Source organism: Bubalus bubalis, chromosome 18, assembly GCF_019923935.1.
Source record: "Bubalus bubalis isolate 160015118507 breed Murrah chromosome 18, NDDB_SH_1, whole genome shotgun sequence".
Taxonomy (NCBI): Eukaryota; Metazoa; Chordata; class Mammalia; order Artiodactyla; family Bovidae; genus Bubalus; species Bubalus bubalis.
The window spans coordinates 14381637-14402772 of NC_059174.1; the positions used below are offsets into that span (position 1 = coordinate 14381637).

The following is a 21136-nucleotide window of genomic DNA, read 5'->3' on the forward strand; positions in this document are numbered from 1 at the left end:
TCAGTTTCCTCCTCTGTGAAATGGGTAGCATCGCAGTAACCTCTCCCTCACCAGTGATAAACATGGTGGAGGCAAGCACAGCTGCTGCTTCTGCTCAGCGATCACCTATTCCATTTTCCCCACAATTGCTAGGGTTTAAAAGAAAATCAAACACCATTTTTTTCTTATACACACACACACACACACACACATTTTTAAATTTGGCTGCACTGAACCTTAGTTATGATGTGTAAACCGCTACTTGCAGCATGTGGGATCCAGTTCCCCAGCCGGGGATCAAACCTGGGCCCCCTGCATTGGGAGTGTGGAGTCAACCAGTGGACCACCATGGAGGTCCCACCAATTTTTAAAAGAGTGTTTGGTTTTGATTTAAATCAAAACTTTTGTGATCATGGAAAATCTAGTCAGTGCTGCCTCACCCCCAGCCCCGCCCCAACCTTACCATTGTGGGCAAAAAATCATTCAGGTGATCTGAGAAAGAAATGGAAATTTTTATTCAATCCAAATTTGAGGATTATAAGCCAAGAACAGCATCTCAGAAAGCTCCAAGGACTGTTTTGCCATTAGAAGTTAAGTCACAGTTATACAAGTTTCTTGAGACAGAGCACAGGAGCATAATCCACAGTTTGCTGCTGCTGCTGCTGCTAAGTCGCTTCAGTCGTGTCCGACTCTGTGCGACCCCATAGACGGCAGTCCACCAGGCTCAGCCGTCCTTGGGATTCTCCAGGCAAGAATACTGGAGTGGGTTGCCATTTCCTTCTCCAATGCATGAAAGTGAAAAGTGAAAGTGAAGTCGCTCAGTCATGTCTGACTCTCAGCGACCCCATGGACTGCAGCCCACCAGGCTCCTCCATCCACGGGATTTTCCAGCCAAGAGTACTGGAGTGGGGTGCCATTGCCTTCTCTGAATCCACAGTTTACACAATTCAAATCTAAGCTCATCATGGCCCCTCACAAGATCAAGAAGCTGTTCAGTTGCTAAGTTGTGTCCAACTCTTTGTGACCCCATGGACTGCACCATTTCAGGCTTCCCTGTCCTTCACCATCTTCCAGAGTTTGCTCAAACTCATGTCCATCGAGTTGGTGATGTCATCCAATTATCTCGTGCTCTGTTGCCCCCTTCTCCTGCCCTCAGTCTTTCCCAGCATCAAGGTCTTTTCTGATGAGTCAGCTCTTTCCATCAGGTGGCCAAAGTATTGGAGCTTCAGATTCCAAGGAGCATTAGCCCTTCCATTAAATATTCAGGGTTGATTTCCTTTAGGATTGACTGGTTTGATCTCCTTGCAGTCCAAGGGAGTCTCAAGACTCTTCTCCAGCACCACAATTTGGAAGTATCAATTCTTTGGTGCTCGTCTTTCATTATAATCCAACCTTCACATCCGTACATGACTACTGGAAAAACCACAGCTTTGACTATAGGAGCCTTTGTTGGCAAAGAAGTTCAGGAAGTGACCTTGTCTTTTAAGCAGCTGTGCTGGATTCCAGGAGGCGTTTCTGCTGATGGGGGTGGTTTGGCAGATGCATAAATGCAGATCAGATGCACAGCGAGGAGAGAGGCGGGTAAAGGGCAGAGAAATTTTTCGTGTTTAAATTTTCTTTGTCTTCCATGATGCGTGAATTTTATTTCACACCATCTTAAACAATTGGCATGAAGGGTCACCCATTTCTTGGACTGGGAGGTGGAGGCCTGGGTCCGGGAGTGGGACGCGCAAACTCCGCCGGTGTCGTGAGCCTCCCGACCGCAGGAGGCAGCAGCGAGCGAGGCGGATACAGTGTATTTAGGGCGGCGATGGATACGCGGTAACGAGCCCGGCGGGGCGGCTACAATGTAACCGGGGCGGCGGTGGTCAGGTGAGCGGCGGGAGGGGCGCAGGCGGGGTTCTGGGTGGCGGGGACTCGGACGCTCGCGCCGCCGCGCCCCGGAGTCCGGGGAGCCTCTCTCCCGAAGTGGACACCGGGGCGTAGGGGGCGAGGAACCCGGCCGAGGCCCAGGCCCGGGCGCAAAGCAGGATTCAGACTCCCGGGCGATCACCTGGGGGCAGAGGGGCTTGGGGACCTCAGGGGCCCCGATCCCGCTCTGTCAGGGTCTAGCTGGGAAGGCCGTCCCCGGGCACACTGTCACCCCTTCCAGCTGTCACCGCGCACGTCTGTGGGATGCGAGAGGGCAGAAGGGACCCCACGACTGTGCCACCGTGCGCTGGGGTTGGACCACTCTGAGCCTGTTTCCTCATCTCTTAAACGGACGGGGTGTGGTGGGAGACAACTGGTCCTGTGCGGAGCCACTTAGCGAGGGTCCCCAGAGTGTATGTTGCTGCTGTTGTTGTGGGTGAAGGTGGGGGAGGCCCTTTTGGGGTGGCGTCACCCAGAGGTGGGGGTGGCGCTGCCAAGCTTCAGTGGCAAGCAATCTTTAAAGGGACAGTAGCGGCCCTGCTCCCAGTGGGGTCCTGGAGGCCTCCTGATGGCCGTGAGCAGCTAGGGTGCACCTTTGCCCTGTCCCCTCTGGTGCAAAGTTTAGGGACCTCGGGTGGTAGCCGGGTGATGACAGGACCTCTGGTGGCTATGTCACAAGCAGAACAGGCAAGGCTGGTTCGGGCACATCTGAGCTTCAGCCCCGTGTTCCTCAGGGCCTGAGAGATGTTGGGCTTTGTTCTCAGGGTCCTCTAGTTGCAAAGTCGTGGGCTCCTCACCCCGACCCTGGTGAGAGGAGGTCTCTGGAGAAGGGGAGACAGTGGACTAGTGGGTGTCCTGCATGCTGCTTGCTCAGTGTCCACCTTCTGGCTTGCTCCTGTCTGAGGTCAGGCCTGAATTTGGGGTGCAGAGCTCTCTGTGGGTAAACCTGGTCGGGTGGTGAGGGTTGCTATTGCTCTCCTCTAAGCCAGTGGCTGCACACTTTGTCTGCTGGGCCCCTGCATTAGGACCCCTTCTGGCTGCTCCCGGCACCCCCTTCTCCCTGGAAAATGCAATTTTCTTAACTTTGGCAGGAGAGGAACTGAGGCTGAAAGAGGTCAGATTACCCCAGTCACTCACTCATCCATGGCCTCTCTGCCTGGCCTACCCATCAGGAGCTTAATGAGAGATGCGATTTCCTGGAGGGCTTGTATCCCAGAGGAGGGCAGCTGAGCAGTGTTCCTGCCTTTGAGATCCTCAGGCCATGTTTTATTTTCTTTCTGACTAAGGCCTAAGAACCTGTGCATTTTCTGTATTTTTAAAAATTTAAACATGGTTGATTTACAATGTTAGTTTCTGGTGTACAGCAAAGTGCTTCTGTTACAGATACAGATATCTTTTTCATGTTCTTGTCCATTATGGTTTATTACAGGATGTGGAATATATTTCCCTGTGCTATACAGTAGGATCTTCTTGTTTATACATCGTTTGTATAATGGTTTGCATCTGTTAACCCCATAACCCCAATCCAACCCCCACCCCCAACCACTTGGCAACCACCAGTCTGTTTTCTTGACACATCTGTGTGTCTGTTTCTGTTTTGCAGATAAGTTCACTTGTGTCATATTTTAGATTCCACATTTAAGTGATATCGTATGGTTTCTGTCTTTTGGACTTAGTGTGGTAATCTCTAGTTGCATCCATGTTGCTGCAAACGGCATTATTTCATTCTTTTTTATGGCTAATATTCCATTGTGACAGAGAAGGCAATGGTACCCCACTCCAGTACTCTTGCCTGGAGAACCCATGGACGGAGGAGCCTGGTAGGCTACAGTCCATGGGGTCGCTAAGAGTCAGACATGACTAAGCGACTTCACTTTCACTTTTCACTTTCATGCATTGGAGAAGGAAATGGCAACCCACTCCAGTATTCTTGCCTGGACAATCCCAGAGACAGAGGAGCCTGTTGGGCTGCCATCTATGGGGTCGCACAGAGTTGGACACGACTGACGCAACTTAGCAGCAGCAGCAGCAGCAGCAGCATATCATTGTGTGTATTTGTACCACACCTTTATCCACTCATTTGTTGATGGACATGTAAGTTCTTTCCATGTGTTGGCTATTGTGAATAGTGCTCTGATGGATGCTGGGTGCGTATATCTTTTTGAATTTCAGTTTTCTCCAGATGTATGCCCAGGAATGGCATTGCGCAATCATATTGCAAGTCTGTTTCTAGTTTTTTCAGGAATGTCATCCTGTTCTCTATAATGCCTCTGGCTGTATTGTAAAATGCTGAGAGATTTCTGAGGAGAGACCCATGGGGGTAGCTCCTGACCCTCCAGTCTTTGGGGGCTGGACTGACTGCCACGCACCTGTGCTTAGTCTCCAGTTTGTAGTCTCGTTTAGACAGTAACTCTTTACAGCGGATACTATTATTATCCCCGCTTGAAACATGACAGCTCAAAAGCACAGAAAAGTTTAGGCATTTGCCCAAGGTCACACAGCTAGAGCTGATAGAGTGTGGATTTGAGTAGGGCCAATTTGCCTGCTGATCACAGTCTGTTGGGGGTCATTAGTATGGATCTGTTTTGGCTGCAAGAGACAGAAATCCTCCTCCCGATAACAGTAGTTTAAACAGAAGTTTATTTGTGTCTCAGTTGAATGAAGTCTGGGGGTGAGCAGCCCAGGGATTCTTCACCACTTGGGAAGAAGGGGCTGGTGAGTATGGGGACAGCTGGGTCTCCCCTGCATTCTGGAGGCTTCCCTGGGCACTGTGGTTCCTGTCATCTGGTGAGGCACTGGGCATCAGAGCCAAACAGTTTGTGAGCTTCCCACAGACCTCAGGTTATAAGGGAGATAGGGATTTGGGTTCGTGGCACCATGTCCTGCCCTGCTGTGACCAACAGGTAGTTGGTCTGCAGGTGCCAGTTCTAGTGGTCCAGAACTTTCAACTCACATCCCTCCAGAGGCAGACAGGTCCCGCAGAGGTGTGGGGGTCCCCACCCAGGTGCAGGGCAACACTACGGGTGGAGGGTGGCCTCGGGCCATCGCTGCTGGCTCAGTTTTCCTTTCAGTGTGTGTGTGGGCACACAGGAGTCATAGGATTGCCTTTTATAATTACAGATTATTTCAGACTGCAACCCAGGTGTCAGCAGAGCATAGCCAACATCCATGTCCTTCCTACAAAGTTTTGAAAACATCTTTCAGCCTCCTGTGAACTCATTTTGTCCTTGGAGCAGAGAGAAGCTAAGGGATGTGGGTCAACTAGTTAAGTGTGGGCCTCTGTCTCAGGAGCCACCAGCCCTGTGTGTCTGTGGTTTGCTGAGCTCCCAGCTGTGAGCTCAGCAGTTGCTGCCTGTGCCCTTGGGTCCTGGGGTGTGGGGCCAGCCGTGGGCTCAGGCCACATGGTGGTCATACAGCATTCAGAAGGCCTCTCCACAGGGCAGTGTTAAGGTGGGTCCTGCCCTGGGCCACATTGCAGGTGGCAGGGCAGGCCTGAGCCCTGGCATCTGCACTGAGCCTTCTACTGGCCGGGCTTTCTGGGTGCTCTGACAGGGAAGGAGCACCCTGGGTCCCGGGCAAGAGGGAGGCACTGAGTGTTGGCTGGCCAGGCGATGTGCATGGGACCAAAGGGGCTCTGTGCTGGAGGTCTGGCTGGGCACCCCCAGCCCTGCCTGCCCCATCGGTGACTTGGGCATCACTGCTCTCACTGAGGGGACAGCCATGGGGGCTGAGCTGGCTTGGGGAGGGGCTGGTGGGGTGGGGGTGGGGCTGTGGTGTGGGGTATTTGGCCTGGACCCTCCAGGGAAGTGAGAGGGGCCAGGTCTCCCCTCTGATACCTCAGGCACTTGAAAAGGGAAGGGGACCCCAGTGAACCTGAGTGCTGGACACCCACCTCTGCTCTTCCCGGCTGTCTGCAGGTGGGGTGCTATGGAATATGACGAGAAGCTCGCCCGGTTCCGGCAGGTCCATCTCAACCCCTTCAACAAGCAGCAGCATGAGCAGGGGGCTGGCGAGGAGGCCCCGGACATTACTTCTCAAGGTGGATTTGGGGGGTGGGGTTGTGTAGGTGGTCTCCCCTGCTCATGCCAGCCCCCATCCTCAGGTGGTTCCTCCCTGGGGGCATGCAGGTGGCTTCTTCACAGTTCAGACTGCTTCCCCCTGGTCCATCCTCAGGAGAATGAACACGCCCCTGGGCAGGGATGTGTCACTGTCTTGTCTGCCATGTCCCAGGGGTCGCACACAGCAGGTGCACCCTTGGGGAACACTTGGGGTGTGAACTCAGAGCCGAGACCTGCAGGGTGAGAGGTCAGCAGGATGTGAGCCCTGAGATTGTAGACTGAGCCCGCAGGCTGCCAGAGTCCACACAGAGGCTCCCATGTTCCAGCGTGTAGCCCTTCAGAGGTCCTCCTCCAGTCCACAGATGCACGCGCAAGCTGTGAGCCTTAGAAACCGCATGTTTCTGTAACCCTGGTTTTGCACGGCTCTGTCCTGTCACCACGAGGACACAGGGTCCTCTGCAGGTGCACGCAGGGCTCACCCCAGAGTAGAGCCCTGCTTCCCTGGGCACCTCTGTGGGCTCCCTGCTCCCTGAGGGCCCCGCAGTGCCCTCCTGGGGTGGTGGGCCGACTCATCTCTCTGCCGCCCTCCCCACCTGCCCCGCTGCAGCACGCCTGCCTGAGCTGCCTCCCGGGGAACCAGAGTTCCGCTGCCCAGAGCGTGTGATGGATCTTGGCCTGTCTGAGGACCACTTTGCTCGCCCCGTGGTAAGGTTCAGGGTCTGTGGGTGGACAAGGTGACCACCTGCCCCCACCCCCCCACCCCCTCCGAGTTTGAAGAGTTGGCCACGTCCATCTCAGCCGGGCCTCCAGGCATGGAGTCTGAGGCCTACGTGACACCCGGCTCCCACCCTATACCTGTGTGCCAGCCTGTGGGAATGGGTTGGATGCAGTGTTTGGGAGCCTGGGCTCTGTCCTCCTGGGCAGCCATTCTCTCCCCTCCATGCAGGATCCTACAAAGCAGATATGGGGGCTGAGTCCATCTGGGGTCCTGGGGAATCCTGTCGTCCATTGCAGGGTGAAGGCAAGGGCGGCCACTGCCCACCACCACCTGCTCAGCTAGGCAGGGCCACTCCTGTCTGAGCTAGGTTTTGTTCCATGAAAACCCTGTGGGTTTTTTTTTTTTTAATTAAAGGGCTCTAATAATTCCTTTAAAGTTTCAAAATCTTTGCAAACTATCTCCAACTGTTGTTTGAGAGAGATGCTATGGTAACATTCACATAGGATTTTAAGATTCTCCTGAGCCCCCGTTTCTCGTTTGCTGTTCATTTTGCTGGCCATGTGGCCTTTAACTTTACATTCTGCAGGTACATACACTCCTCTCAGTTATGTGTTTGAACCCTTATTTTGCACTCCTGCGGGCAGTGACACCCCTTTCTTGGGGCCCCAGCCTCTAGCTCTGCCAGCTGGCCTGTCTCCTTGCCCAAGTTTAGGGCTTTGTTGGACCCGAGCTCGGGTCAGCCTGTGAGGTGCTGGGCCTGAGGGCAGGTGGCAGCCAGGGGTGTCTCTGAGCTTGGCGATTGAACCAGAGGCCACTTCCTCTCCTTCTTGACAAACAAGTGTCATTTCCCCTGATTTCATCCAAGAGGAAGTTCTGTAGAAGCAAGCGAGATAGCACAGCCAGAAGAGCAATTGGATTTCTAAAAGAGGGAAGTTGTGTTTTGAAGAACACCATGAGTTAGGTCTCCGGAGGCCCATGGGTGGACAGGTCCAGAGAGTGGGCAGGTGGTGTGGGCTGGGGCCTGCCTCTGCTGCTGATGGTCCTGGGCGTTGAGCAAGTCTTTGGGCCATCGGGGCTCGAGATGGGTGGGGAGATCTGTTCTGGGCCCAACGACACACAATCTGACTATCATTGTCCCCAAACTGCCTCCCTCCATGTGAGCAGGGCCTGTTCCTGGCCTCTGATGTCCAGCAGCTGCGGCAGGCCATCCAGGAGTGCAAGCAGGTCATCCTGGACCTTCCAGAACACTCGGAGAAGCAGAAGGACGCCGTGGTGAGACTCATCCATCTCCGGCTGAAGCTTCAGGAGCTGAAGGTGGGTGCCGGTCCACCCTCACCAGCAGCCAGAGCTGAACTGGAGGCTGGGGGAGTGATGAGCCCTCAACCCAGCTCTGATCCTGCCTGTAGTCCTGGGTCATGTGTCCACCTACTGAAGCAGGTGGGTGAGTTAGTCCCACCTTGAACCACATGACCCAGAGTGTGTCCTGGTTCCCTGAAGATGACAACATAAGGGGTCGTGGATCCTGGAAGCCAATAACCACTGGGGTCCGTCATGTAGTTCTTGATGTCTGGTTCATGAGTCCATGGGTTTTGGACAGTGGTAGTTTCATTAGAATATAGGTAAGGCAATGGTATGGGCTCAGACAGCCCAAAAGACAGTGGCTTAAAGGAGTTGGTTGTGTAGATTTACTCACGTGGATGTGTTGCGGGTTCCCTGGGCCCATCTGGCAGCTACTGGCATTGGAGACCACAGGTCCCGCTTTTCTATTGCTCTGCTCTTCCCTGGCAAGTCCAGGACAGCTTCCACCAATCTGGGTCTGCTCTCAGCCAGCCAAAACAAAGCAGGGAGGGCAGCGAGTGCCCCTTAGTACTGCTCACGTGCCCTTGGCCCTAATGTGGCTCTGGTGCAGCAACTAGGTACAGAGGTGGTCTGTAATCTCAGTGGACCAGGCCTGACCGGGCACCCTGTCCTATTGTAAAGGGAGGGGTCTGTGGTAACCTTTGCTATGTAGTGCCTGGGAGATGCAGTCAAGGGGCTCATGTGTCCAGAAGGAGCTGTGACGCCTCCCTGGTCTCCTCCCTAGGACCCCAATGAAGATGAGCCCAACATTCGAGTCCTTCTCGAGCACCGCTTCTACAAGGAGAAGAGCAAGAGTGTGAAGCAGACATGTGACAAGTGTAACACAGTCATCTGGGGCCTCATTCAGACCTGGTACACCTGCACAGGTGGGCGGAGACCAGACTGCCCTTCTGGGCTGGCAGTCTAGGTCTCTGGGGAGAGGGGTTCTCTATCGTGTCCTCAGTATTTGCAGAACCCTGCAGTGTGTGGTGGGTGTAGCAAGAGATGAGAGACCCAGGTGTCTGCCTTCACTGGGCTCAAGTCCACTAGCCACATGTGACTCTTCATATTTAAATTATTGAACATAGATAACTAGCTCCTCAGTTGTACTGTGCATGTTCCAAGTACACAGTAGCCATGCAAGGTTGGTGGCTACCCCGCTGGACATTGTAGAGACACATCACTGTATTGGAGGTGCTGCTCTGGATGAGAAATCAAATGAGTCAGTAATGTGGTGTGTTAGAAATAGTGAAGAAGGCTAGGGGGGCACAAGCATGTCAGGGAGTGGGGTGCTGCTATTTTAGGGTGAAATGAAAAGGCTTCATGTAACATTTAATAAAAAAGCTTGGAGGTTAGGGGCAAACCAGGAGCATATCTGGGAAGGAACATTTCTGCAGGGGAGCTGTATGTACAAAGGCCTGTGGTCAGTGTGTGTCCAGTGTATTTCATGAGGAGCAGAGAGCAGCGTGGCATAGAGGTGCTTCAGAGGTGGCAGGGGGCTTTTCTCTAAGTGCACTGGGTCCATGTGGGTGGATATACTTAGGTTTTAACTCCAGCTGCTGAGCTGAGTATGGCATGGGGGAGGGAAAATGATGGCCTTCTGACCAGGGTGAGACTCTGACATTCAGATGAGAAGGGCCAAGTGCAGCTATAGCTGAAGGACTGGACATGGGTGTAAGAGAGGAGTCGGGATGACTTCCCAGTTTGTAGTCTCAGGAGGTTGAAAGACAGAGTCCCTGAAATCTGAGATGGGAAGCTGTGGTGGATTTGGGTAGGAAGAGCCGGGTTTCACTTAGATGGCTTGGCCTTGATCCCCTTGGGTATCCCAGTGGGCATGGCTGGTAGGCCCCTGGACTTCTGAGTCTGAAATTGGGAGAAAGGTGTGCACGTACCTTCAGGGCAAGGCTTGGGGTGGGGACATTTGGGGACCTGCAGTGGCACCTGGAGAGGCTCTTGGGTTGATCTGGGAAGCTGAGTGGAGGCCCCTGGGGGTCCCGGAAGCTGAAGGTCAGCCTGGGCTGCAGAGTGACCCTCCTCCTAAGAGGCATGCTGTTGGGCCCCCATCCCAGGGTGTTATTACCGCTGTCACAGCAAGTGTTTGAACCTCATCTCCAAGCCCTGTGTGCGGTCCAAAGTCAGCCACCAGGCCGAGTATGAGCTGAACATCTGTCCTGAGGCAGGCTTGGACAGCCAGGATTACCGCTGTGCGGAGTGCCGAGCACCCATCTCTCTGCGTGAGTGCCCCCGGGGTGGGGGGTGGGAGTTGGGCAAGGCGCAGGGCTGAGGGGAGCTGTCCTGGGCAGGGTGCCCTGCCATCAGCTGCGTAAGTAAATGGGAGGAATGCGCAGTTGAGCTCCTCTCCTTGGGAAGCCAAAAAGGACTGCTTTTGGCACCTTTTCACGCCTGCCCAACCTGACCAAGGTTCCCCTAGGAGTCCCTGCAGGGCTGGGCTACAGTCTCTCTCCTGTGACCGCATCATCACAGAAAACCCACCCCATGGGAAGACCACACTACACTCACACGCTGTGTGTCAGGCCTTCCTAGAAACATACTGACATTGACTCAAGGGATTCCCCATCTACTGTCCCGTTCTACTGATGAGAAACGGGAAGCGGGGCGACTTAGAAGAGGACGAGTCAGGGGCGGGGCCGGGCGGTGGGAACCCTTGGTGCAGCTGGGGGAGGGGCCCTCTCAGGTCTCCCTGACTTTGGAGCATCTCCACAGGGGGCGTGCCCAGCGAGGCCCGGCAGTGCGACTACACTGGCCAGTACTACTGCAGTCACTGCCACTGGAACGATCTGGCTGTCATCCCAGCGCGTGTGGTGCACAACTGGGACTTCGAGCCGCGCAAGGTGCGGAGAGAGAGAGTGGGGAGCGAGGGGTGCCGCCCTTGGGATTGGGTGGGGGCGTGGTGTGGCCGGGGGCGTGGCGGAGCGCTGGGGCCTGGGGCGTGGCTTCGGGGGCCGGTCAGGGCACAGGCTGGGGCGGGGCCTCGGGGTGGGGCAGAGTGGGGCGGGGCCTCGGGGTGGGGCAGAGTGGGGCGGGGCCTCGGGGTGGGGCAGAGTGGGGCGGGGCCTTGGGGTGGGGCAGAGTGGGGCGGGGCCTCGGGGTGGGGCAGAGTGGGGTGGGGCCCGAGACAGGGCGGTGCTGCAGGGGCGGGGCGGAGCGCAGAGGTGCCACCTTTCCTCCCCTCTGGCCCAGGTGTCCCGTGGCAGCATGCGCTACCTGGCGCTAATGATGTCGAGGCCAGTGCTCCGGCTCCGGGAGATCAATCCTCTGCTGTTCAACTATGTGGAGGAGCTGGTAGAGATCCGGGTAAGACAGTGGAGTGGCGGGCGTGGGGCAACTCTGCTCCCCCTTCGCAGCTGTGTGAGGAGATGCCACCTGTGTCGCTAACCACCCCCCCCCCCCCCACTGCCCTTTAAGTTAAAAGTCGCTAGAGCAACTGTCCAGTCACAATACGAAATAGCACGCGAGGCTCAGAGGCAGTTTGAAATTTTCTAGCAACCACAGTAGAAAAATGAGGTGAAGTTCATCTCAGTGATGTCTTTTATTTCGTGCACACTGTTGAGACACATCGTGTGGCGTTTCTGTCTTGTATTAGTCTGCGTCCCAGTGTGTATTGTCAAGAGCAGCCTCACATTGGCCCAGCCACGTCTGGTCGCTGTTCTGAGGAGCTGTGTGTGACTGGGGGTCCTCTCTTTGGCACTCAGCAGGAGGGCGGGATGGGGTGTGCCTCAGGTGGGTGCGGAGAGGGATGGGACTTGGTGGGGAGGAGCTGAGGCACAGGGCCACTGAGCTGAGGAGGGGATCTGGGTTCAACTGGGCAGTCTGATGCAAGCTCAGGTGCTCCCAAGGTGTGTGTGTGCATGTGGAGCTGGACGGGGAGCAACTGTGCACTATGGAAGCTTAGGGTCCTGCCTGGTGGGAAACTGTGTCTTGACCTTGAGCTCGGTTGGAGGGCTCAAAGCTGGGACTGTCGTGGGGGGACGGGAATGTACTTACGGTCCTCTACTGACCCAGAGTGTAAAATGACAAAGCTTCCCACAAAGCCAGCCCCGCCTCACCCCCACTGGCCATGCAGACATGCCCAGGACAGCCCCTGCTCTGGCCAGAGATGCCCACCTGCCCCTCTTGTCCACAGAAGCTGCGCCAGGATATCTTGCTCATGAAGCCATATTTTATCACCTGCAGGGAGGCCATGGCTGCGCGCCTGCTCCTGCAGGTCAGTCCACCCGCCCCCCGGGGTAGAGGAGGGGTGGGGTGGGGAAGGGGCCCTCCAGGAGGGCAGGAAACAGACCAGGATCATGAGGGGAAGACTTGACACTGCTCATGTGCTGTGCCGTCAGCAGAGGGTCTCCGCACTGTCCCAGGGAACACCAAGTCTACCCACAAAAGCATTCTACCCACAAAAGTGTTCTCTGCTTCTGTCAGCATGAGAAGCACTGAGAGAGTGGGTGTTACCCTGCAACCTTCACGGGAGCCTCCATGGAGTGGACCCAGGGAGGGCCGACCACAGAACACTTTGAGGCTCACCTACTTACTTGTTTGCAAGCACTCACTGGGTGCCTGCTGTGGGCCGATGGTGTTCTGGGTCCTGGGGAGCAGAGCGGGTGGGACCTGGCCCTCACCTAGGAGTGCACTCTCTGGGTTGGGCCGGCAGGAAGAGTAGGAAGCAGCGCATTGGGTGGTGAGATGTGTGGACAAGATAAAGCTGGGAAGAAGGCTCTGGGCAGGCAAGGGCCCCGGCCTGGCGGCTCCGGGGTCACATGGCTGCATCTGCAGCTCCAGGACCGGCAGCACTTTGTGGAGAACGATGAGATGTACTCGGTGCAGGACCTGCTGGACACGCACACGGGCCGGCTGGGCTGCTCGCTGGCTGAGACCCACACGCTGTTTGCCAAGCACATCAAACTGGACTGTGAGGTGGGCCCCCACAAGCCAGGTGGGGAGGTGGGAGGGCGGCTCGGGAGGATGTGCCCCCCCACCTGGGAGTGGGCACTGACCTCCCCGCCTTGCCCGCAGCGGTGCCAGGCCAAGGGCTTTGTGTGTGAGCTCTGCCGGGAGGGAGATGTGCTCTTCCCCTTTGACAGCCACACGTCCGTGTGCGCCGACTGCTCTGCCGTCTTCCACAGGTCTGTGTGAGCGTCCGCCTCCGTAGATGGTAGATGACAGGTGTGGGAGAGACAGTGCTGGGAGTGTCGGGTGGGGAGAGGCTGGGGCTTGACCTTTGCCACCTGGTTTCAAATGGGACTTAGGTTTACTGAGGCTGGAGCTTCCTAAGCTTTCTAGTTTTTGTGTGTGTTTTTCTTTTTAAAACATCCTTAGGCCACAAGAAATACCCAACAGTTTTATTTATTAAGTACTTAGGTTCAACAATGGAAGCATTTATGTCCTAAAGACTTGTGGATGTTTGGAAGAATGATACACAGCAGTGGGAATAAGATATGTGAACTCTTTAAGTACACTTATCAGTAGGCGTGTGCCTGTGGGGCCCACACGGCTTGTCACACTGGGCTCAGATGGGACCCCACCACCCCGTTTCTGTCCACACTGGATTTTCCTGGCCCTTGCTGTTTCTCAGAGTGACCCTCAACCTCATAGGTCAGCAGAGCTGGACTGCAGTCTCAGTAAGGACTGTAGCACAAAGGTTGAAACTCTGAGCTCCCTTGAGCTGGCAGTTTGTGAGGTGTCCTGTCAAATGTTGCTGTGCCCCCTTCAAAAATTTAAGCTGCCATGGAGACCATGTGCACCTCCACAGAGCCCTGAGTGGGGGGCGCTTTGCACGGTAGTGGGAACAGGTCAGGGAAGGGAGTCACTAAGAGGGTCAGAGGGTACCAGGTGATAGGTGTGGCCCCTTGGGATGTCTATACAGAGGTATGGGATACAGGCCTGGCTGGCATACCTGGGTGAAACTGCTGCAGGCTCCCGTCTGTTAAAGGAATATTGTGAAGACTCAGGGTTACAATTCTACTTGTGGAGCCCCCTCTTCACGGCCATTCCTGTCTCCCCCAGGGACTGCTACTATGACAATTCCACCACGTGCCCAAGGTGTGCGCGCCTCACCCTGCGGAAGCAGTCACTCTTCCGGGAGCCTGGTCCAGACCTGGACGCCTGAGCAATGGAAGCCCTTCTAGGCCTGTCTGTCCTGCTGGCCGTTGCCACAGTCAAGGTGTTTCCTGTACTCTGGAGACCTAGGGTCTGGCCCCTGGACCACCCGACTGCTGAGCCAGCACCACCAGGACCACCGTCCCCAGCACGTGTTGGGGCTTGGGGCGTCTGTTTTTTGGGTGGGCTGCTGTGAGGGCCAGGACGTGCACCCTTCTTCCAGTGCAGAGCTTTGAGGGTCAGGTGGGGGGAGCATCCCTCACCTCCCCTTTGGTCAAGAGCCCCCCATCCTACCCTGCCCACCTTGGGACCAAGGCTACTGGGCCCTGGCTACACTGGAAATCCTGGAAGCCTTCCAGGAAATGCCGACAAGACTGAGGATGCAGTCTTAGCCTGACTTTTACCTGTGGTGGACGGTATGGGTTCTACTTGGAGGCCCTTCCCCCAGCCCCTTGCCTCTTTTGAGGTCCCCTGGTTGTCCCTGGCTGGGGCTGTGTTCATCACTATCTCCCGAGGGCCCTGCCCCTGCCCCCCGGGTTCTCTGGGGCCTTCGCCAGCAGGACCATTCCAGGGGCTACTGGCTGCCATGGAGATCTCACCTCCTACCGCCCCTGCCTTGGCCCAGCCCAGCTCACTCTGGTGCTTCATGCTGGGTGGCTGAGGGGGTCCCACCCAGCAAGGAAGTGCGCTTCCAGGTATCGGGCAGGACCGTGCCCCTGGCAGGTCAAGGTTAGGTGAGAGGGCTAGGGGACAGTAGACCTGGACCGAGTGTGCCTATGGAGGGCTCCGGATCACTCGGAGACCCCCTCAACCGGGGCCTTCTGTTTGGGGAACTGAGATCAGGCACTGGAAATACTTGCTCAGGGGAGCACCAGGCAGGACTCATGGGGTGTGGGAGGTCCTGCCACCAGCGGGCAGAGGGAGCTGGGCATGGAGGACTGACCCAGTGGGGAAGATGCATTTGTGGGAACCGTCCAGGGCAAGGCTGCCCTAGCCTTGCTGGCCGTCTCCTTGCCCTGGACTGTGCTTGGCTGTTGACACCTGGGGTGGCTGGTGGGCAGGAGGCAGTCACCTGGACATCCATCACCTTTGACTGGGAAGTGCAAGGAGAGGCTTGGCCAACAGGGAGGCCAGCTGAGCCAATGTGGGGGGTGGTAAGGACAGTGCCAACCTCTCCTTGCCCCTCTGCACCCCAGGGAAGCCCTGCCCAGAGACTTTAGGCCACTCTCCGACTGTGCTGGGCTGTTCAGAGTGTCACTGTGGGGGTGCCACCCTGCTTCCCGTTCTTGGGTCTAGGGGGTTAAAGGCTAAGCACCCTCTTCCTACACCTCAGATCTGTACGTCTCACTGCGGCATCGCATTTCTGTCCCAGGGATCCTGGCTTCTCCCAAATGGACTCTGTAATCAGCACCATGTTATTCCAGTTACAGTCACTGTGTCCATAAGAAATGTCAGTAGCCATTTGTTGGGCAAGGTTGACTCTTTTTTTTAAACTTCCTCCCACATCACGTCTTCTCCTCCTCCCCCTTCTGGGTAACAGATTCTTTAAACAGAATCATGTGTAGGTCTTTCTGAGACCACGTCACAGTAGCCAGAACCCAGAGGAACCAGTTAGTATGGCCAGGCCTCCCAGGAGAGCCGTGTGGGCTGGGTGCTGGGGACAGGGCGGGGTTTGCTACAGGGTTAGTCAGAGCCCACAGGCCCCTCCCACAGCGTCAGGTGTAAATGGGGCACCTGACCTTGGCCTCAGTGTGCTGACACCTCCTCTGTAGGCTGCACTAAAGCACCCTCTGGGGTTGTTTGGGTTCCAGGAAGTGCTGAGCCCAGTCTGGCTCTGTAACAGAACCTACGTCCTCTCTCCTGAGTCCTCCCAGAGGGAAGACTGTCACGTTAACTCAACGTAAGCAGTGCCGGTCCCAGGTCTAGCTCCCAGAAGCACTTCTGATCTTCAAGTTTGACTCACTGAAAGGGCCCTTGGAGCTCAGGAGAACCCAAGACCCCCTCCCAAATGACATTCCAACCTCTGTGTATGTACATTTCTCTCTGGAGATACGACCTCTGGTTTTGAGGATGATCTCAAAGAAACATCAGGAGTGTGTGGCAAAGGGGTGGGGGAAAGGTGTGTGTGGGCTGTCTGTGGGCCCACGCTGGCGCCTCCACTTCAAACAACTAAAACCACACTTTGTGTCAGAGGGAGCATGCGGTTTCCACCCACCCACTTCAGGTACGAGGATGAGTTTTTCTTAAACTTTTAACAGCTGTAGGTTTACAGAAGTGCTGCAAACACATTCCCAGGTACCCATCTCCTGGATTCCGTGAATGTTAACATTTTCCCCATTTGCCTTACTCTTTCTCCACACACTTTCTTTTGAACCATCTGGTGGAAGTTGCAGATGGTGCCCCTTTGCCTCTAAGTGCTCCTGTGTTACCCCAGCAAGGACATGCCTCCCACAGCTATGGTGTGGCCATGACATCAGGATGCTCACGTGGATGCCGACCATAAAGCCTACAGCAAGCCGTGTTCAAATTCAGCCACTTAGTTGCCATGTCATTTTAGCCTTTAATCTGGAAGGGTTCAGGACTCTGACACAGAAAATCACAGACAAATTATTCTGAAGACTTTCCTTCAGTGTGGGTTTTTCTGACTGGACTTGGGCTTTGCCCTTTTGGTGGGATTTTCCACCCACCAAAGTGGTGGGTGGGTCCAATTTGTCATCTATCCTGCTCAAAACGCTCTGGTCCACTTGGTCCAGCTGACTGACATCTTCCTGGCACTCTTTAGGCACTTTCTTACTTTCTAGCACAGGAAAGTGTTCCAGGCTTAGTTAGTAATTGCCCCAGTCCCAGCCCTGACACCAGTCATCTCTCCAAGGAGCCCTGGGACCTTCTGGTGGAGGACGGACATGATAGTTGGGTGTGCTCACTTTTGGGCTGATCACTGCCCAGAGGTCCTTTCAGTAGTGTGGAAATAGTACTGCTTATCTATTTCTTTTTTGGTCTATAAACATTAAAAACCATGAGTTCACAGTGAAACTTCCAATTTCAAAACAACACAAGTCATTCTTTCCCTTTTTCATGTTTATTATTTCCTTGCTCGACAGTGAGAAAGCTGGCTCCCTTATCCAGAGTACACTTATTTGCTCAGTCCGACAGTACACAGAAAGCACCTTTGGGACTGCTCACTTACGCTGGTGTGAAACAAGGCTACTCACGAGCCTTTAATATTTGTCTATAGCCCGAGGGCATACAGTCAAAAAGTACTTGCTTTTGCTTCTTCATTGTGGGTGTGCAGTTCCTGTGAAATACGGTTCCGTTCAGGTAGTCCACTGCTTTACTTCCCCATCCTTGTTTACTTTTGTTTGTACAGTATATTAACATGGTCCCCAAAGTCAGAACTTCATAAAAGGTACAAAAGTTATATCTCCTCCCACCTCTGGAACCAATCTCTTTAGTCTGATTTCTCCCACCTTTGTTTCTTATTGTACAAATGAGTATGATGTATGCATATTTTCTTATTCCCTTTCTTCCACAAAAGGTAGCATACTCTACTCCTGATGTTGCTTTTTTTCTGTTAATAATATATCCTGGAAACCACTCCACATCAGTTGAGTTCTTCCTTTTTCTCATATTATTGTAGTTATCATCACTTACAACTGTCTAACTCTCCGTTGTGTATATGCGCCATTTCATATTTGACTTTTTACATGAGACTCTTCAGGCTATTTCCTAGGTTTTGAAGTTACAAACAAGGCTGCAACAAAATCCATGCATCTGTATTTTCTTTTGTTGGACGTGTATCCTCCTAAAAGTGGGATTGTTAAAATAAATATATTTTGTATTAGTGCTTGCTACTCCTCTGTAAGGGATGTACAAGTTTGTGTTCCCACCAGCAGTGAATGAGGGTGCCTGTGACCCCACAGCCTAACCAGTGGAGTACGTAGCCATACTTTTGATTATTGCTGATCTGAATAATGAGAAATAGTATGAGTGTTGTTTCATCTGCACTTCTCTTATGTTTGAAGAGCTAATTTACCTGCTTATGAATTATATCTTTTGTCTACTTTTCTATGGGGTTTTTGGTATTTTCTTCTCAATATTTATGAGTTCTTCACATATCAGAGATATTAACTCATTATCTGTGAGAAATTTTCTTCCAGTGTGTTGTTTGCCTTTGACTCTGTTTGTCATCTTTTATCCTCATGGAAAAGTTTTAGTACATTTTCATATCATCAAATTGATTAATCTTAAATTTCACCTGGACTTTGAGTTACAGAAGATCTTCCTGATCACCCATGGGGAAGAGGCATATATCCATAGGTTGTGTAGCACTTGTATTGTTTCAGCTTTTAGATTCAAATCCCTCGTCTGTTTATTTCTGTGTATGCTGTGAGGTGTGAACTAACTAGCTTTTGCCAAATTTTATCTAGGTGTCCTGCACTATTAAAAAAAAAAAAAAAACCTATCTGTATCTACTTCTGGACTTTCTATTGTATTCTACATGTTTGAGTACCTCCTTGATTCAATCAGAGGTTTTATAGTGTGTTTCAATGTCTAGCAGGGCTGGTCTCCTCATTGTGTGTTTTAAATAACTTTTCCTGGATTTTTCTTTCAATCTTCTTAAAGCACATATTTAAGCACAATTTCAGTAACAAGATGTGATGTTCTTTAGTGTCAAAATGAATGTACCAGAAGCAGGGTTTCCAAGGATGTTAAACATCTGGAAGCCAAGACTTGGCCAGGTGTCACTCAGGAGGTTGCCCTGTTGTGTCTGGTCTTCCTGCCGTGGAGTGTGTTGTGCACCGAGGTCACCTAGGAGACCTGTTTGGAGCACCACTCTTTCTCACTGTACAGCTCCCTGTAGCAGCTTATTGCATCATTGATTGCTCTTGAAACTTGCAGTTTCCACGCGGCATCAGGGCTGTTACTGGTAAGGACCTGCAAGCCGGCCTCAAAATGTGAGAAGGCTGCTGACAGCTCCCGTGTGGTTAGTTGGCGCAGGGCAGGGGCAGCCTCTTCACCCTCCTTTTCCTCTCCTGTGGGCTCCTGCTCCAGCTGCATCAGCTCCTCATTCGAGAGACCCTCCTCATGGGACTGCAGCAGCTGGTCCACATCAGCTTCTCCCACCTCTCCAACAGCCACACTCTTGGCAAGGATCACAATATTTTGTTGAAGCTGTGCAATGCCATCTGTTTGGGAAGCACTCTGGAACTGAACACACTCAGGCCAAATCTTCTTCCACACACTGTTCATTGTTGCTGGTCTGAGCTCCCCCCAGGCTACTGCGATGTTGTCCACAGCGTCCACAATGCTGTAGTTTCTCCAGAACTCCCTGATCTCTGCTGTATCCTCCCCATCTGTTGCTTCTAGGATGTGCTCAAAAGTCCTTCTCAGGTAATGAGCTCTGAAGGCAGAGGTTACACCTTGACCCATGGGCTGGATCGAGTGAGCTGTGCTGTCATGAAGATACTCCACTCTTACAGTATCTGACAGATCGTTCAGATTGACTGGGTGGCATGGTGCCTTGTCTAAGATGAGCAGGGCTTTGTTGGTCAGGTTGTTTTGGGCACAGTATTTCTCAATGGCAGGGCAAAAAAAATATGTGAACCATTCATGAAAGATGCTCCTGGTTGCCCAGGCCTTTCTGCTTGAGCGCCAAATCACGGGCAGATTGGGCTTGGAGTACCCCTTCAGAGCCTTGGGGTTTTCTGAGTGGTACACCAATAGGGGTTTCAATTTGAAGTCCCCAGCTGCGTTGCCACCAAGAAGCAGCATCAAGCGATCTTTGGATGATTTAAATCCTGGCTCAGCTCTCTCTTCTACTGAAAGAAACGTTCTTTCAGGCATTCTTTTCCAATAAAGACCTGTCTCATCCACATTAAAAACTTGCTGGGGGGTGTACTCACCTTCCTGAATGATGCTCTTCAGTATTTCTGGATATTCATCCTCCTTGGCAGGAGCTGAGATATTCATCTTGAAGTGGGGCAAACAGTGGCGTTCCTTGAATCTCACAAACCACCCTTTACTTGCAGTAAACTTTTCTGTTTGAGAGCTTTCACCTTGCTCACGCTGTAAGTCATCAAACAAACTCTTGGCCTTCTTCTGAATAACGGTGACACTCAGGGGCACGTTTCGCTGGCTCTGGTCTTCAAGCCACACGCACAACAACCGCTCCATGGTCTCCATGACTGCACTTCGGTGGCGAGTCAACCGGGAGGCTCTCAAAGGAGTGGCTATTTGTGAACTCGCTTTGATTTTGTCTTTATTATCTCTGATGGTCGCCACCGTAGAGGCAGCAAGGCCTAAGGCCTTTGCGATCTGGCTGAGCTTCTCACCCACTTCAAACCGTCTTAACACTTCTAACTTCACGTCGAGAGTGATTGCTTTCCTTTCCCTTTTGGCACTCCGGAGGACTGCGGCGTTTAGGGACCTCTTCCCAGGCATCTTTGCCGCCGGTATGTACTAACCACAGCAGTCTCAGGGGCGAGAAAGCCTGTGGTTACTCCATGCCCCTTCGCAGAATTTGGGGAAGAGAAATTGGGGCTTCCCGGAAGCGCAGGATGACGACACCGGGGACGTGACCGGCTCAGCACAGGCCGGCCCACGACACAGCCCAGGACAGGGCCGGTTCCTTCTGGGTTCCAGGGAGTCAATCAGAGCGGCCTAATCCCTGGACAGCAGGACTGGGTTTCCCTGAAGCAGAAACAAAACTCCGCGAGGGGCGGTAATACCGCACAGCACACGCCGCCCGGGGTCTTCTGTTCCTCGGGAACCGGTTCCCAGCGCTGTACCTGGACCACAAGGAGTCAGCGGGCAGGCGGGGTGGTGTACGCCGCTTCCCAAGGAGGACTCCAGATTTAAAGTAAGTCTAAAGGATGTCTCCTCAGCACCTCGCCCGCGTCTGCCACCGTAGTGCAGGTGGCGCAAACGTTCAGATCCGAGTCAGGCCCGACAGTAGACACCTGAGGCAAGGTCCCCACCTAGGCGCCTTGGCCTCACCGCGCATGCGCGAGACCACGAGGTCCGC

The 21136-nt window shown here is 53.7% G+C and overlaps 2 protein-coding genes across 4 annotated transcripts; one reads left to right on the forward strand and one right to left on the reverse strand.

Annotated features, from left to right (window-relative positions):
• Positions 1 to 1697: 1697 nt before the first annotated feature.
• DEF8 (differentially expressed in FDCP 8 homolog) lies at positions 1698 to 15585 on the forward strand. Of its 3 annotated transcripts, XM_025268575.2 has the most exons (13): positions 1775 to 1851; positions 4545 to 4605; positions 5808 to 5929; positions 6556 to 6653; positions 7831 to 7980; positions 8750 to 8891; positions 10074 to 10238; positions 10729 to 10856; positions 11206 to 11319; positions 12149 to 12229; positions 12790 to 12930; positions 13030 to 13139; positions 14020 to 15585. In XM_025268575.2, the coding sequence occupies exons 3-13, from the start codon at positions 5818 to 5820 to the stop codon at positions 14120 to 14122; spliced, it is 1344 nt and encodes a 447-aa protein (XP_025124360.1). In that variant the 5' UTR covers positions 1775 to 1851; positions 4545 to 4605; positions 5808 to 5817; the 3' UTR covers positions 14123 to 15585. The 3 variants fall into 3 exon arrangements, with proteins under 3 accessions (XP_006062843.1, XP_025124361.1, XP_025124360.1); XM_006062781.3 differs by lacking the exon at positions 4545 to 4605 and having other exon boundaries at positions 1698 to 1851; XM_025268576.2 differs by lacking the exon at positions 4545 to 4605 and having other exon boundaries at positions 1698 to 1851; positions 12152 to 12229.
• A 1587-nt stretch (positions 15586 to 17172) lies between these two features.
• LOC102401737 (CENPB DNA-binding domain-containing protein 1) lies at positions 17173 to 21023 on the reverse strand. Its single transcript, XM_006062787.3, has one exon. It carries the CDS (start codon positions 20551 to 20553, stop codon positions 18922 to 18924), a length of 1632 nt encoding a protein of 543 aa, XP_006062849.1. The 5' UTR covers positions 20554 to 21023; the 3' UTR covers positions 17173 to 18921.
• Positions 21024 to 21136: the final 113 nt, after the last annotated feature.

Bases quoted from the DNA above. Each gene is read 5' to 3' on its own strand.
- LOC102401737 (XM_006062787.3), bottom strand. From the start codon at position 20,553: ATGCCTGGGAAGAGGTCCCTAAACGCCGCAGTCCTCCGGAGTGCCAAA.
- DEF8 (XM_006062781.3), top strand. From the start codon at position 5,818: ATGGAATATGACGAGAAGCTCGCCCGGTTCCGGCAGGTCCATCTCAAC. The intron at 10,857-11,205 runs GTGCGGAGAGAG...CCTCTGGCCCAG, and splicing joins GGGACTTCGAGCCGCGCAAG to GTGTCCCGTGGCAGCATGCG. The intron at 12,230-12,789 runs GTCAGTCCACCC...CTGCATCTGCAG, and splicing joins CTGCGCGCCTGCTCCTGCAG to CTCCAGGACCGGCAGCACTT.